The sequence below is a fragment of the Procambarus clarkii genome, chromosome 1, assembly GCF_040958095.1.
Source record: "Procambarus clarkii isolate CNS0578487 chromosome 1, FALCON_Pclarkii_2.0, whole genome shotgun sequence".
In the NCBI taxonomy this organism is placed as follows: Eukaryota; Metazoa; Arthropoda; class Malacostraca; order Decapoda; family Cambaridae; genus Procambarus; species Procambarus clarkii.
In genome coordinates, this window is record NC_091150.1 from 19,577,105 (window position 1) to 19,591,800 (window position 14,696).

The following is a 14,696-nucleotide window of genomic DNA, read 5'->3' on the forward strand; positions in this document are numbered from 1 at the left end:
TTATAATTTTTAAGAAAAAAGCTAAAAGAGAAGCACATGCTAATAAGGGCAAAGGCTATTTGAAGACAAAATAACAATGGTGGAAGAAGAAGACAGATACAGTGCATTACATACACCATGGTGGATACAGTGTTAAACAGCAAAGTGTTCAAGTGATTTGTGCTCCTAAAGAACATGCTAAGATAACCACTTGATGATATTAGTACCAGGATCACAGTACCAGAATCACAGTACCAGGATCACAGTACCGGGATCACAGTACCGGGATCACAGTACCACGGATCACAGTACCGGGATCACAGTACCGGGATCACAGTACCGGGATCACAGTACCGGGATCACAGTACCGGGATCACAGTACCGGGATCACAGTACCGGGATCACAGTACCGGGATCACAGTACCGGGATCACAGTACCGGGATCACAGTACCGGGATCACAGTACCGGGATCACAGTACCGGGATCACAGTACCGGGATCACAGTACCGGGATCACAGTACCGGGATCACAGTACCGGGATCACAGTACCGGGATCACAGTACCGGGATCACAGTACCGGGATCACAGTACCGGGATCACAGTACCGGGATCACAGTACCGGGATCACAGTACTGGGATCACAGTACTGGGATCACAGTACCAGGATCACAGTACCGGGATCACAGTATCGGGATCACAGTACCAGGATCACAGTACCAGGATCACAGTACCAGGATCACAGTACCAGGATCACAGTACCAGGATCATAGTACCAGGATCACAGTACCAGGATCACAGTACCAGGATCACAGTACTGGGATCACAGTACCAGGATCACAGTACCAAGATCACAGTACAGATCACAGTACCAGGGATCACAGTACCAGGATCACAGTACCAGGATCACAGTACCAGGATCACAGTACCAGGATCACAGTACCAGGATCACAGTACCATGGATCACAGTACCAAGATCACAGTACCAGGATCACAGTACCAGGATCACAGTACCAGCATAACATAATGAGTGATAACACACCTTAATAACGTCAATGACTCACAAATACACAGGCTATTTGACATGTTCTCATCTCCTAATAAAGAGCTCTACCTCCAAAGGGGTTGTTCATGTTAATATGTACTGCTTCATATGCAATGGCAAGTGTAAGTATTTCTGGCCCGCTGATAATACAGGTAATAACCCACACGAGACGACAACGCCACAACCTTTACTTCGTCGTCTAATTGTAAAGGAGACATCTATAGGCAAGAAGTAAATAGAAATTACTCAGTGGGCTTCACCATTTAAAGCATCTAAGATGGCAAAAACAAAAAATATTATTCACTTTATTTCTGGGCTCACCTGATCTCCGTCATCTTCTTCGAACATTAAGTCATTGCAAGGCTACAGGAAAATGCAAGAACATCAGTCTACTACCCCAATGTCACCTTACAAAACATCATTTTATTACACTTGAAGGGAACAAGCAATTCCAAAACATTAAGCATTACTTAAGATATGATCATATGAAACTTTGTATTTTACCAAAATAAATTATTTTTGTGAAAGGTTTATATAAAACAAACATGAATTTAAAATGTATCATAAGCTCCTAATAGCACCAAAAGCGCTATTAGGAGTGCAGCTGTAAACAAAAGCAAAGCGAAAATCAGTTTGTGTTAATGATTCAAAACATAGCAAAACACCAGCATTGAATGTAACAAATCCCTAATTTCTGAGTGAGCCCCAGTGGCTCCCTGAATGAGAATCTCAATGAGGCGACCCTTAACTACTGGATCGCATCAGTCATAAAGTTAAGTTCGGCCTACTGGGGACCAGAGAAAGAACCTGCTCTCCTCACAAGGGGCACAGGAAGCAGGTGACACTCGACCACCTCACCATGAAAAACACTTAGAAATTCAGCTTACCAATACAGACAACTGCTGAGTTAAAGAGAAACAGAGGTCTCAAAACCCACTGAATGAACTATCCCAACAATTAAACAAATAATCTTAAATCTCTCGTAACAATTGTGCATTCATTCACCCCACCCCTCCCATTCGTTTGGGAAGGGAGGAGGGAAGGGGGGGGGGTCCTGGGGTTCTTGCTGTCCATTAGTTCAAGCCCTCAGCTATGGACCAGCTGTAAACATTAGACACCCCAACCGACGACCTGGAAGGGAGGGCAAATTATCAGGAAGCTACTGGGACTTACCCAGAAGTTGGTGTTTCATTACATTCAACATTGGTTTTGAGAGAGAAGCCCCTTTTGGCACAAACACAGAATCACCAGGGAGGAGGAACTGCAGGAAATCAAGACAAATGTGAGACACCAGGCCGTGAGACATGACCTAAGGGATATTAGCAAAATATCCAGTGTTGAATGTAATGAAACGCCATTTTCTGGGTGAGCCCCAGAGGCTTCCTGGAGCTTACCAGGCTGATATGTATGTATTAGACCATGGCATCAGTCGATGGAGTTCTTGCCTACCGGATACCACGAGCCAGAACCTGGCACCCTCAGAGAGGTGCAATGGCATATGGAAACCCACATATGTTTGGAAGCATTCCATATCTGCCATCAACCAGGGTTTGGCACCCAGAAAGGTAGGCGTAACAAAACAAACCCCACATGGTAAAAATTGCTACCTAAAACCGAACAGGGAGGCAAAACTCCCAAACTAAAACAAGCATACAAGCAAATGTCACTAATGCGGTCACACCGATTGTATGTGCAGCCCACCTCCTCCATACATACTGAGCAGGGGAGGGGAGACAGACCCCCCATGCCGGCCACTACAGCATTCAGTTTTGAAACCGAGTATCAAAAAAGAGAGAGAGAGAGAGAAAAAAAAAGCCGATCAGAGGGAAGGTACTGGGGAGCATCTGGGGCTTACCCAGAAAATGGTGTTTCATTACATTCCATGTTAGTTTTCTGTAGGGAGCCCCTACGGCTCCCTGGAGCTACCTAAACGAAAAAAAGCGACGAGGGATTTACCCGGATTTGCTTGCCTGCCACTCCCATCTCAACTCGAAGTCGAGACAACTGGCGGCAACGTGTGATCCAAAGCAACACACACCTGAATAGGGCCAGGAACGTTGACTAAGCAATGCGCGGCCAGGACCCTGTTCGACTTTCAAAATCCCCTTGCCCCAAATGTCAGGCCAAGACACGTTACCAAAGACGACAGCCAAAGCAGCAAACTTGCGAACGTCATAGGCACGAGGACAAACCACAGGCTGGCTGGACCAAATATTCCCTGTGGAAGACTGGTAGACCCAAGGCCTGGAACAGGGAACAAGGAAAACTGGGTCAACCCAAAGCGCATGTCCGGCTACAGAGGCCGTGGTGTACAGGTAACGGCAAAGAGCCGCGATCGGACACAACACATGATGCACCCCCCGGCGTGACCAACCAAGCATTAACTAGCCAAGGACCCCTCCTGAAAGCCTCTGACTCATTCTTTGCCAAAAAAGAAGGACACAGTTGCAAATGAACAAACCTACCGCCAGGACTGAAAGAGTAGAAACCTCTGCGCCAGAAGAGAGCATGAAGCTGCCCTGACCCGATCCCCAGAACCCAATGCCAACAGGAAAAATGAGCCTTGAAAAAACAATCTTGTACCGAAGGGGGCCACAACAAACTGAGGAGAAGAGTGAGAAAGGAGAGCACCTGTCTAAGGACCAGGACGGCTCAGGCGTGCATGAGCAGGCCAGAGGTGAAACAAAGCACGAGAAAGCTTATGAAAGGGAGCAGAAGTAACATCTATCCCGAACGCAAGTTGAAGCAGCTCCACCAGTCCTGCACGATACAAGGTGACAGCATTAGGCATCAAATGACAGTGCTGAAAAAGCCAAGAAAGGCAATGAGTCACAATAACATGGCTAAAGTATAGTTGACCAGACCACACACTAGAAGGTGACGGGATGGCGACGTTTCGGTCCATCCTGGACCATTCTCAAGTCAATTGTGACTTGAGAATGGTCCAGGACGAACCGAAACATCGTCATCCCTTCACCTTCTAGTGTGTGGTCTGGTCAACAAAGCCAATGAAATAAATGACAAGACAACCTTATCTGAAATAGAGGACAACCTGCAAAGAGAAGGAAAATGGTAGAAAGAGCGCCAGGAAACTTCATACTGTTGCTGAGGCAAATGCTCGCAGGTGGGACACCATCAATGAAGCCACCTGATCACCATACAAATGGTGGCAGAGTCGCATCATACAGCACAGACACGAAGAGCAAAGGAGAAGACCGAATCAGCCAGGTACCTGACTGGGCCAATCTGCTGAAAGGCAGAGCTGCAGAAAACATTGTGGGTTCAAACACCGAGCTAGCTGTGCCTGAAACTAAGGCTGGGCCAGCTACCAAGAAGCCAACAGGACTACTCTTCCCTGATAAGACTCCAACTGAGCCAGGACCCGAAGTAGCAGCTGGACCGGGGAAAAGAGGTACAGGTAACCCCACCTCAACCAGTCCTGCAGAAAGGCATCTACCGCAATGGCCTCAGCAGTTGGGGAAGGGCACCACGTACACAGGAAGATTCCTGTGTACGTGGTGCCCTTCCGCCGACATGCCGATGCAGAGAGGTCCACGTCTGGGAGTGCATACATCTGGCAAAGCCAACTAAAGGAGTTGGCATCGACCGTACATTCCATGAACAAGGGAATGATCCAAGACAGGCCATCCATCAGGACGTTGGACACCCCCAGACATGAACCACAAGGAGAGCCAAACCCTGAGAATCCAAAACACCACTAACTCTAAGAAACCAGCCCCAAACACAGGAGAACAGTCCAAATGGAGATTGATCGTCGAACCCCGAGCGACCCGAACCCTCTGAAGTGCCAGCCAAACCGCTTCAAACTCCCATACCGTGCTGTGAGCCTGACGGATGGACGGACCCCACCGCCCATAGCCAGCCTGGTGAGCACTGGTCACAAAACCCCAGCTGAGAGACGAGGCATCAGTGAACATATCAAGCGAGGGCTCAGGTAGGCATTAAGGCACTGAACCCCAAAAAAACCTAAGATGAAGCCTGCGATGCAGCAACTGAAGCAAAACCCCTTGGGGCCGAACCCAATGATCGCGAGAGAGGTGGAAGAGAGATCTCCAAAGGAACCAGAACAGCTGCTGAAGCCACACCCAACCCAGCGGGAAAACAAGCACAGCAAAGTTCAAACTCCCGCACAGCTGCTCAAGCAACCGCCGAGTGACCCTGGAGCCCTTCAGAAACAGGCGAAGGTGGACTGCAAGCGCGGCAATGACTCCGGAGGGAGAGATATGTAAACGGTTCGTGAGTTCCACACAAGACCCAGTCAAATCCGAACCCGGGACAGAACCAGATGGGACTTCCTCCAGTTCACCAGGAACTCAAACCCGGTGAGCTGGGAAAGAAACACACCTGGCGAGCACACACACAAACCTGCCTGGGAGCCCACACCAGCCAGCCAGCGGAGGACCACCAATACAACAGAAGGGTGGATAAACCAAGGGGCAAACTATCATCAACCAAAATAAACAAAAAGAAAATTAAAACCCAGCAAAAGCACAATGTCCCCAGAAGGAAGAGAATCAGCTGCTGTGTATATTGGGAGACAAGCTGCACAATACCTTGCTCCCCTACCATCAACAATACCACTTCCTACCCAAGGCCAAACAGTGGCAACAAAAAACCCAGCTGGCCCCAAGGGCGGGAAATTGCCAAGCAGCAAAAGACCCCTATGGAAGCGGTTCCCGAATGCCCTGTGGAAGATAAGCCCAAGACGCAAGGGCAATACTTACAGGGCACTTAGCGAATGTGGCGCTAAGCGCATACAGCCCCAGTACTGATGAATTACTCCTGGCTTGCACATCACACACAGCAGAATACACTACAAGGCACAGAGGCCAGAGTCAATCACCGCCACAGTCCACATCAGCCGAGGAACTGAATGTTGTAGCGGCCAGCGCGGGGGTCCGTGGCTGCTACAGGGGCGTTAGTGATGTTTGCTTGCTTGCTTGTTTTAGTTTGGGAGTTCTGCCTCCCTATTCGGTTTTAGGTAGCAATTTTTACTATGTGGGGGATTGTTTTCTTATGCCTACCTGTCTGGGTGCAAAACCCAGGTCGATGGCAGACATGGAATGCTTCTAAACACATGTGATTTCCATAGGCCATTGCTCCTTGTGCCTCTCAGAGGAGGCCAGTTTCTGGCTCGTGATCCCCGGTAGGCAAGAACTCTATCGATTGATGCCAGGGTCTAATACATACATATCAGCCCAGTAAGCTACGGGGAGCATCTGGGGCTTCCCACAGAAAACCAGCATTAAATGTAATGAAATGCCATTTACTGGGTGAGACCCTGAAGCTTCCTGAAGCCTGGCTTAATCATTAAGATGGCTTAATCATCACTGATTAAGTGCCATACTACAAAGTGTCATTAATTGCAAAGTTCTTTTTGCCTACTGGGGACCACAAGCCAGAACCTGGCCCCTCAGAAAGGTACAGAGAGCGATGGCATATTTCACTTTACATTTAAAGGATATTATCTTTGCCATCACCTGGGAAGGTACCCAGAAAGATAACGATAACCAGAAAGATAGGCGAATCAAAACAAACCACTGCCTGGTTTAAAAATGTGACCAAAGCTCCCAAAAATGCCGAAAGAATTTCCCCACAGGAAGGGAGAGTGATGCTAACCATGATTACCCACATGAGGCCCAACTAAGTCCAAACCTGGTACAGAACCAACTGGGACTTTAGCCAGTTAACTAGGAACTTGAGCCCAGCAAAGCTGGAAAAGAACCAGATCCATGACATGCAGACTTGCTGACTGACTGGAAGACCAAGCCAGCAAGTCGACAAGGGTGCCTCCTCTCAAGAAACAATCAGGTAATGTACACACAGAAATCACAATAGCGTGATGCATCAAATGAACAAATCCACAAGGGCTGTGATGAGGGTTCGAACTTACGCCCGGAATGATCCCAGACATTGCCTTAGTCGACTAGGCCATGACACGGTAAAAGAATTGTAATCGGGAGTTACACTGGCCTCACACGGATCCTGCAGCCTCTCTGAGACACAAACCAGGTATTTACACAATTCCCCCCATGCACTCGGGCTCTGCCAACAAGCTGTTCTACCTCTTCGCCCTCACTTCATTACACACAGAAATCACAAGAGCGTGATGCATAATCCACATTCCCGGTTACAATTCTTTTACCATGTCGTGGTGCAGTCAACTAAGGCAGCGTCTGGGATCATCCCAGGGCGTAAGTTCGAGCCCTCATCACGGCGCTTCTGGATTTGTTCAATCAGGTAATATAGTTCAGGAAATAAATTGATATTGTTTAATGAGTATATTTCTGAGTATGTTTTGAAAATGTCCAATATGTTCCACTATCTTGAAATATTACAAACACATTTCCATTTTATTTAGCATTTAAAATTCAACAATTTTCTTCTTAAAGAAACACCCTCTCACAATTGAATTTCAAAACACCAGACTTTTACTATTCATAATAAAGTTCCCAAGATTAAGTTCAACATTTACACAAACAATATGCAGTCTCACAATTAATACAATAGTTTCCATACTTACTGAGGTGGATGACGCATCACGTCGTGTAGCTCGATTGCTCCATTTTGAGGCTGTGCGTGTCATGATACTGGTGGTTCGTTGAGACATGCTCACCACTTGGGCCTCCAGGTCAACTGGGATGGAAATATTATGTTTGCGTGCTGCAATGAAAAGATACCATTCTATAATTATGTACTTAGGAGCCACAATATATGCAGGATAATATATTTTGTATATGCTATACTATAGTGTATTATTTCCTGAGAATAATTAAATAAATGAGGTCCCCATTATATGAACACTCATTTACTAGCCGAATTCACTCTGCTGTCCCCAGTATTATGAGTATCCTAAAATTGGCTGTGTGGCAGTGGTGATGTGGAGTAGGGTAGTAAAAAAGTCAGCACTCACTATAAGGAAATGCATCTTTCTGAGTGAGCCCTAATGGATTCCTGAAGCTAATTACCCATGGAGAGGAGAGAGAGAGGGCCTCACCAGGAAGGAGGAGAAACTGCAGGCAGTCTAGATGAAGACGAGACACTTGGCCACGAGAAATGACCCAGACATGACGAGGCCCGGGAAAATGAGCTAAATACTGAACAGGGCTGCCAGTACCCTGTTAGACCACCAAAAATTCCATGCCCAAATATCAGCCAGGACATGTTGGGAAAAAGCAGCTGCAATAGCAGTATACAGTATTTACGAACATGATGGGCACGAGGATAGACGACAGGCTAGCTAGACTTGACACTGGATGATCTGAGAAACACAAGCCTTGGAACAGGGGTACTAAGGAAACAAGTCAAACCCACAAAGAATCCACCAAGGAATAATCACTGACAGGAAGGTAATGGTGTTTGGCCACCACCAGGTACAGCACATGAGGCACTATTGGCCAAACCAACAAAGCATCAATAACCAGAAAACCCTTCCAGAAACCCGCTGACTCATTCTTTGCCACAAATGAAGGATCCAGCTGCAAATGAACAAAACTTCCACCAGGGCCAAAAGAACAAAAACCTTGCCTCTGGATAAGAGCACGAAGCTTCCCGACCCCTACAATCAAGAGGCAAGAGCTAACAAGAAAACCTCCTTAGAAAAAGAATCAGAAACCAAAATAGAAGTTATAAATGGAGGAGAAGAAAAAAGGTGAGGACACAGATAAGAGACCAGGAGGGCTCAGGCAGTGCATGAGCGAGCATGAGGTGATACAATATGTGAGACAGCTTCTAAAACAGTTCAGAGCAAGTATCGACGCTAAACAAAAGCAGCAGCGACCCTACCAGTGCCGAATGATGAGAAGCAACATAATTCAGTATGAGATGATGTATAGGCTCTTGCACTACAAAACATCATTCAGTATGAGATGCTGTATAGGCTCTTGCACAACAAAAAACAAATAAGAAAACACACCATTAGATTTACTCACCCACTTCAGTAAGTGTCTTTATGCAGTTCTCAACATTGACCCTTTGGTGCCCCATGACTGCTTGGCTGACTCTGTACACTGCATGGAGAAGCTGCACAAACACAGGCTGCCGTGTCTGAGTTATTAAACACGGGGAAAAAGTCAGGTGCATGCTTTATATGTTAAGAGTTATGTTGGGCACAAGCCCAAATCAAAACCAAAATTTATGAAACATTTATATTGATTTTCAGGTTGAATCATTTCCAATACAGTTTAATATGTAAAATATTCAAATACTGTACAGCAGACTTAGACTGTGCCCTTTTCAGGGGGCCATGCTATACTGGGTGTTGGTACTAAATTGTAATTCAAACAACTCAATCTGTATGGATATTCGGACTAATGGAGCACTCGTCTCAATAGATTACATGTTTTTGTTTAGGTTTACACTCTTATGGCTAGGCAAACATACTTCAGCTCTGATACCTATCAAATCATGAGAACGGCTTGCATAAACACGGGCCAATGTGCAGTACGTATGACATAGTACAATGTTGATTTTGCACTAATGCATTTACATATATGTTTTACACTATGTGTATGTATATGTATGTATGTATGTATGCATGCAAGAAACTTTGTGGGTATATTTTTTCACAATTTTTTCTTATGGAATGATAAAGCTTTCCATTGCATTACATATGATTTGAATTATCTCTCTCTCTCTAGATCTCTCTCTCTCTAGATCTCTCTCTCTCTCTAGATCTCTCTCTCTAGATCTCTCTCTCTAGATCTCTCTCTCTAGATCTCTCTCTCTCTCTAGATCTCTCTCTCTAGATCTCTCTCTCTAGATCTCTCTCTCTAGATCTCTCTCTCTAGATCTCTCTCTCTAGATCTCTCTCTCTAGATCTCTCTCTCTAGATCTCTCTCTCTAGATCTCTCTCTCTAGATCTCTCTCTCTAGATCTCTCTCTCTAGATCTCTCTCTGTATTATGTCTTGGGTTATAATTCTTGTTATTGAAATAAATTTACTACTGTAACTGTTAGCGGATACATTTATTCACACACCTATTAACCACATTGTTTCAGCAGCTGCAACAACTCGTTAGAAAAAAAAGAAATAAAGGTAGTCTATCAAGTCTGTCTATCATTAAGTGAAAGATGGAATAAAGACAATGTTTATTAATGTACAGTATAAACCCCGAGGAAAAAGATGCAAGATTGTGAGAGTTGCAGATAATGTCACACCATTCTCACAATGATTCCCACCAGCCTACTCTCATGTCTCCTACATCGCTATCCACCTAACTACTTTATCTTCAATACACAATAAATGCACCTCCAATACTGTATTTGATTCTAAACAAAAATCATAAATATTGTATAAATAAGAAACATTTAATGATAAAAGATAGTGTAAGAGAAAATGTTCATTATATAACACGTGTGTGTGTGTGTGTGTGTGTGTGTGTGGGCGAGGGTGGCTGCCACCTCCAGCAATGGTGAATGTTTACTTCCGTCTCTTGCCAGACACACACACACTCCCATCCTAAATGCTGCAACATACACGATGCAAAATACAAAATGCATCTTAATGCAAGAATCATAAATAACAGACATTCTATGTTTATCTATGATATTTGGGCATATACTCGTAAGGGCCAAGAAGACGTACATTCTTGCTTGGCTAAAGTGGCAGTGGCATCCAGGTGCTCAAATGGTCACTGCCAATAAGCCAATAGACTAATGACTAAATAAACCTATTCATGCTATCTCACCTTAAATAAAGTGAAAGATGACATAAATGGAATGTGTATTAGCAAGGAATCATAAATAACATGCAAATGTTTATGTATTGTATGCAATTTGTTCTCTTAATTTCTTAAATAAAAAATGCTGAAGGTAAGCAGTGTAGTTGGGCAGAAACCAGACAACAGAATAATGGCTACTCGTTTTGTAGTGTTAACTCCATCAGTAGTAGCATGGCAGTTCACCTTACTTTTGATGACCTCTTCCACATATCTATTGTTGGTAAGGATCTGCCTCAGTACTATCTTGTTAACTTGCTTCCAACTAGATATGTGGGAAAGAGTATGCTTGATGTAGGTATCAACAATACTTCACTAGTGCTGGTCAAGGCACTCACTTCTAGTATTAAGGAACTGTACATTCCTATCATACTTTCCATAGTATAGACCAGGGGGCTCCAAACTATGGACCATGCACTACATCTGGCCTAATACAAGATTTTATCCAGCTTGCAGCAATTTGAAAGCTATATAAATAATAAAATTAAAAATAACCCTTCATTTTTCTCAACTATATGGTCAGACAGTTGACACATCCAATTCCAGTCCATTGTACTCCTTCCTCGTATGACACCATGCCAGTGTTGTCCATCTGGCAAACCCACATTTTCAGTCATATACATGTCATATGCTTCAGAAGACCTTGCAAGACTCGTAAAACTTGTAGCTGATCCTAAATGACTCAAACCATAATCATTTAATGTTAATCTTCTCCATGCGGTGTACTAATGTTAGCGTGTAGGAGATGACCCCAATCCCTGTTTCTTGTAACATCCATGTGAGTAACTCATCTTTGCACAAATCATAATTTTCTTTTGTTATACATGTAAGTTATTTTCTGTTCTGCTTTAGTTCATTGCAGTTATTTAGTTTTCTTTCATTAAACACTGACTAGTTTTGAAAATAGCATTTCTGGAAGAGGCCCTTGTGGCTCCGTGAAGCCATCTTGTTGAGATGGTTCCCGACTACTAAGTCACATCAGCTGACTTAGTGGCTCCCGAGTTGTAACCCTGCCTCCCTGACCCCCCCCCCTCACAGTGGTGCAGAGACCAGGTGACACTCCATCACTCCTACTAGAAAAGCATTTAGAAGGTCACCAAACTAAAAACAGACCAATAAAGCCTCAAATTGCTAAATGAACTCTCAAAACAATGTAGACAATCGAATCCAAGACTCGTGCGAGCTCGTTAGCATTAATCCCCCAACAATTAAGGGTGGATAGGGAGGAGAGCTCCAGAACTTCCCCAGCTTTCCAGGCCAGTTCTATTGCTGATGGGAATATGGTTACATGTCCACAGTACGGTTCCTGGGTTGTTAACAAGCCATGCATATCCCACTGCTTCTAAGCTAGTGATGGCAACCTTGGATTTTGCCTTGCAGGCATGGGGGTTGCGAACCATTTGCTTGGCGGTGTTCCAAATTTCAGTTACATTTACGAGCAGGTTTTTGTCTGGTTTATGTTTGGTGGACTTGGCTCGTAGGGTGCTTGGAGCTGGATGTGCTCAGGGCTACCTTCCCTGAGTGCTCCCTAGTTCTGCCCCTGAACTGACTAGAGTTCTATTCTCTGGTGTGTTTGTGAGTTTGCTCTTTAAAGGCCAGACCACTGTGGTCTGAAGTTGCAGGTTTCAAGAATTCCACGATCAATTTTGTAGATTCCTGTATGCAGTGATCTATTACTATTTTTGTCTTGTTCTTCTTCTTCTTCTTCTTCTCTTCCTTCTCTCTTGCACTTTGAGGCAGTTGGGTCGAGCTGGGGCAGCATCTGCTGTTGGTCAAGGTAGATCATCTGTGCAGTAAGATGCCAGGTCATAAGTGCTTCTCTCAGCCGGCCTTTCTCTGGCTGGACGGTCGGTGATTGGCTTCTCGTGGTTTGCCCCTTTCATAAGGCGGTGGAGGCAGAAAGGGGGGGGGGGGAAAGTTGGCTTGCCCCTGTTTGGTAGCTCCTTGTCACATTTGTGGCCTTTTTGGGCTGTTTTCAGCAGCCTTTGGTGGAGTTGGTCAGTTCCTTTCTCTTTTGGGGGTACATATCGTTCGGAAAAGGCTTTCCCTTTTTGCTTGCTTCGGATCATTTTGAGGTGGGTGGCTTCCAGCGTGGTTGAAATGACTATTGCTCTGGTGGGTTTCCTGCCTCTTTCTGGTCCCAAAACAAGATTCAATGCACCTCTGGTTCATCCTCAACCTCTCTACAGCTGAACTCGTTCACTTCTTGCTGTGTTCTGGATGACCACTCTGTCCCAGGTCCATCTTATCCTAGAGATGGGTGCTTGAATTTATCTCTCTAAACCTCCAAAATGCAGATCCAGTGTTGATGGAACATCCCCTTCCCTAATTTTTGTGGCGTGCTTGATGTGTTGATACATGAATGTCTCCAGAATGAGGTGGTTTACAAATCTGCCTGTCCAAATGTCCTCCGTTTTTGCTTAGTAGGCCTCCCAGTTGATTGCTTTCAAGTTAAAGTCGCCAGTACCAACAATCATGATTTATTTATTTCTACTATAAACTCTCTCATAACTATTATGAGGCCCTCTCCTTTGCCATCTAGTTCCTACTTTGTCCATGTGTTGCTTGCTAGTAAGCAGTAGGCATTTATGATTATCAGTTTATCACCCTGATTCTAAACCTGCAATGCTATAATGTCAACTTCTCGTGGGCTGTTGATAATTAACTCTCTTACCTTCAGATGTTCTTCAGTTACAGTTACACCTCCACCCTTCCTAGATTTTAGCTTTGTGATTTCTTTGTGTTATAAGAATTAGTTGTAAATTACTGAAATGCAGAATATGAGCAGTTAAGACAGCTCAACCAGGTCACTCTGACATGGACATTAACATGATCCTGAAAGGGGACTACAATCTGAATATTTCATTCTTCAGAATATGAAAAATAAATTTCATTTACAGTAAGAAGAATGCAAGAAAATAATATCTCTAGTAGATAAATTAAAATAACAGATGACAAAATTAAAATTCTGATCAAACCAAAAATAATATGTTGAATGTAATAAATTTCTCTTTAATGGCGAGGCCTTTAGCAGATTCCTGAGCTAAGTGCTGGTCTGCCCAAGTCTAAGAGAGCTGCACCAGGCCTCTCAGACTCAACCTTGCCTACCAGGAGCCAGGACCAGAATCTGACTCTATAAGAAGAGGGGAGCTTGGAGATCAGATAGGAGCCAAAAGTCAAGAAAAACACCCACCAGAAAGCATGAGGACAACAAAACAAGCAAATGCTGGATGAAATTAAGTACCTGAAGATGACAGGCAAATGAATCAATTCCCTGGGGTAAACACATTAATCATAATGTGCCTGTCTGCCACAGATAGAATCCCAGTCTGCCTTCAACCTCATTCACAAGCTGTCCAAACCAAAACAACTCCACACCACTGGGAAGGAGGGAACATGGCAGTGACATGGAGTTACTGACAGGGCCCCATCAGAAAAAACAGTACTCTAGTGAATGTAATGATATTCCAATTTCTGAATAAGCCCTGGAGGCTAACTGAAGCTATCTTACTGATTAAGTGCCATACTACTTGGTGTCATCGAGTGCGGAGTCCTTTCTGCCTACAGGAGACCACAAGCCAGGACCTGGTTCCCTCAGAGAGGCCCAGGGAGAGATGGCCCATGAACACTTCACATTAAAAGATTATCATCTTTGCCATCATACAGGGAAGCACCCAGAAAGGTAGACAATATCCAAACTACTGTACTGCCTTGTTGAAAAATGAGACTGCAGCTCTTAAAATGTCAAAAGAACTTCCCCAACAATGTGACAAAGAACCAAATCTTTTTCAAACCAGCACCCCACTAGTTAATTCCACCACTTCCCCCCTCATTGGGGGAAGGAGTGCATTGTCATTTCAAGATTGATGAAAAAACCAGCGTTGAATGTAATGAAACCCCCGTTTCCATTTTACCGGTTTCTGGGTGAGCCCCGG

At 44.6% G+C, this 14,696-nt stretch overlaps 1 protein-coding gene across 1 annotated transcript in view; it reads right to left on the reverse strand.

Moving 5' to 3' along the window:
- The window catches only part of LOC123753965 (Inositol 1,4,5,-trisphosphate receptor), a 402,759-nt gene that overhangs the window by 139,613 nt on the left and 248,450 nt on the right, over positions 1-14,696 (reverse strand). The window contains 3 exon segments of the mRNA XM_069331935.1: positions 1,344-1,385; positions 7,567-7,706; positions 8,975-9,089. Coding sequence (XP_069188036.1) covers positions 1,344-1,385; positions 7,567-7,706; positions 8,975-9,089 — 297 coding nt within the window.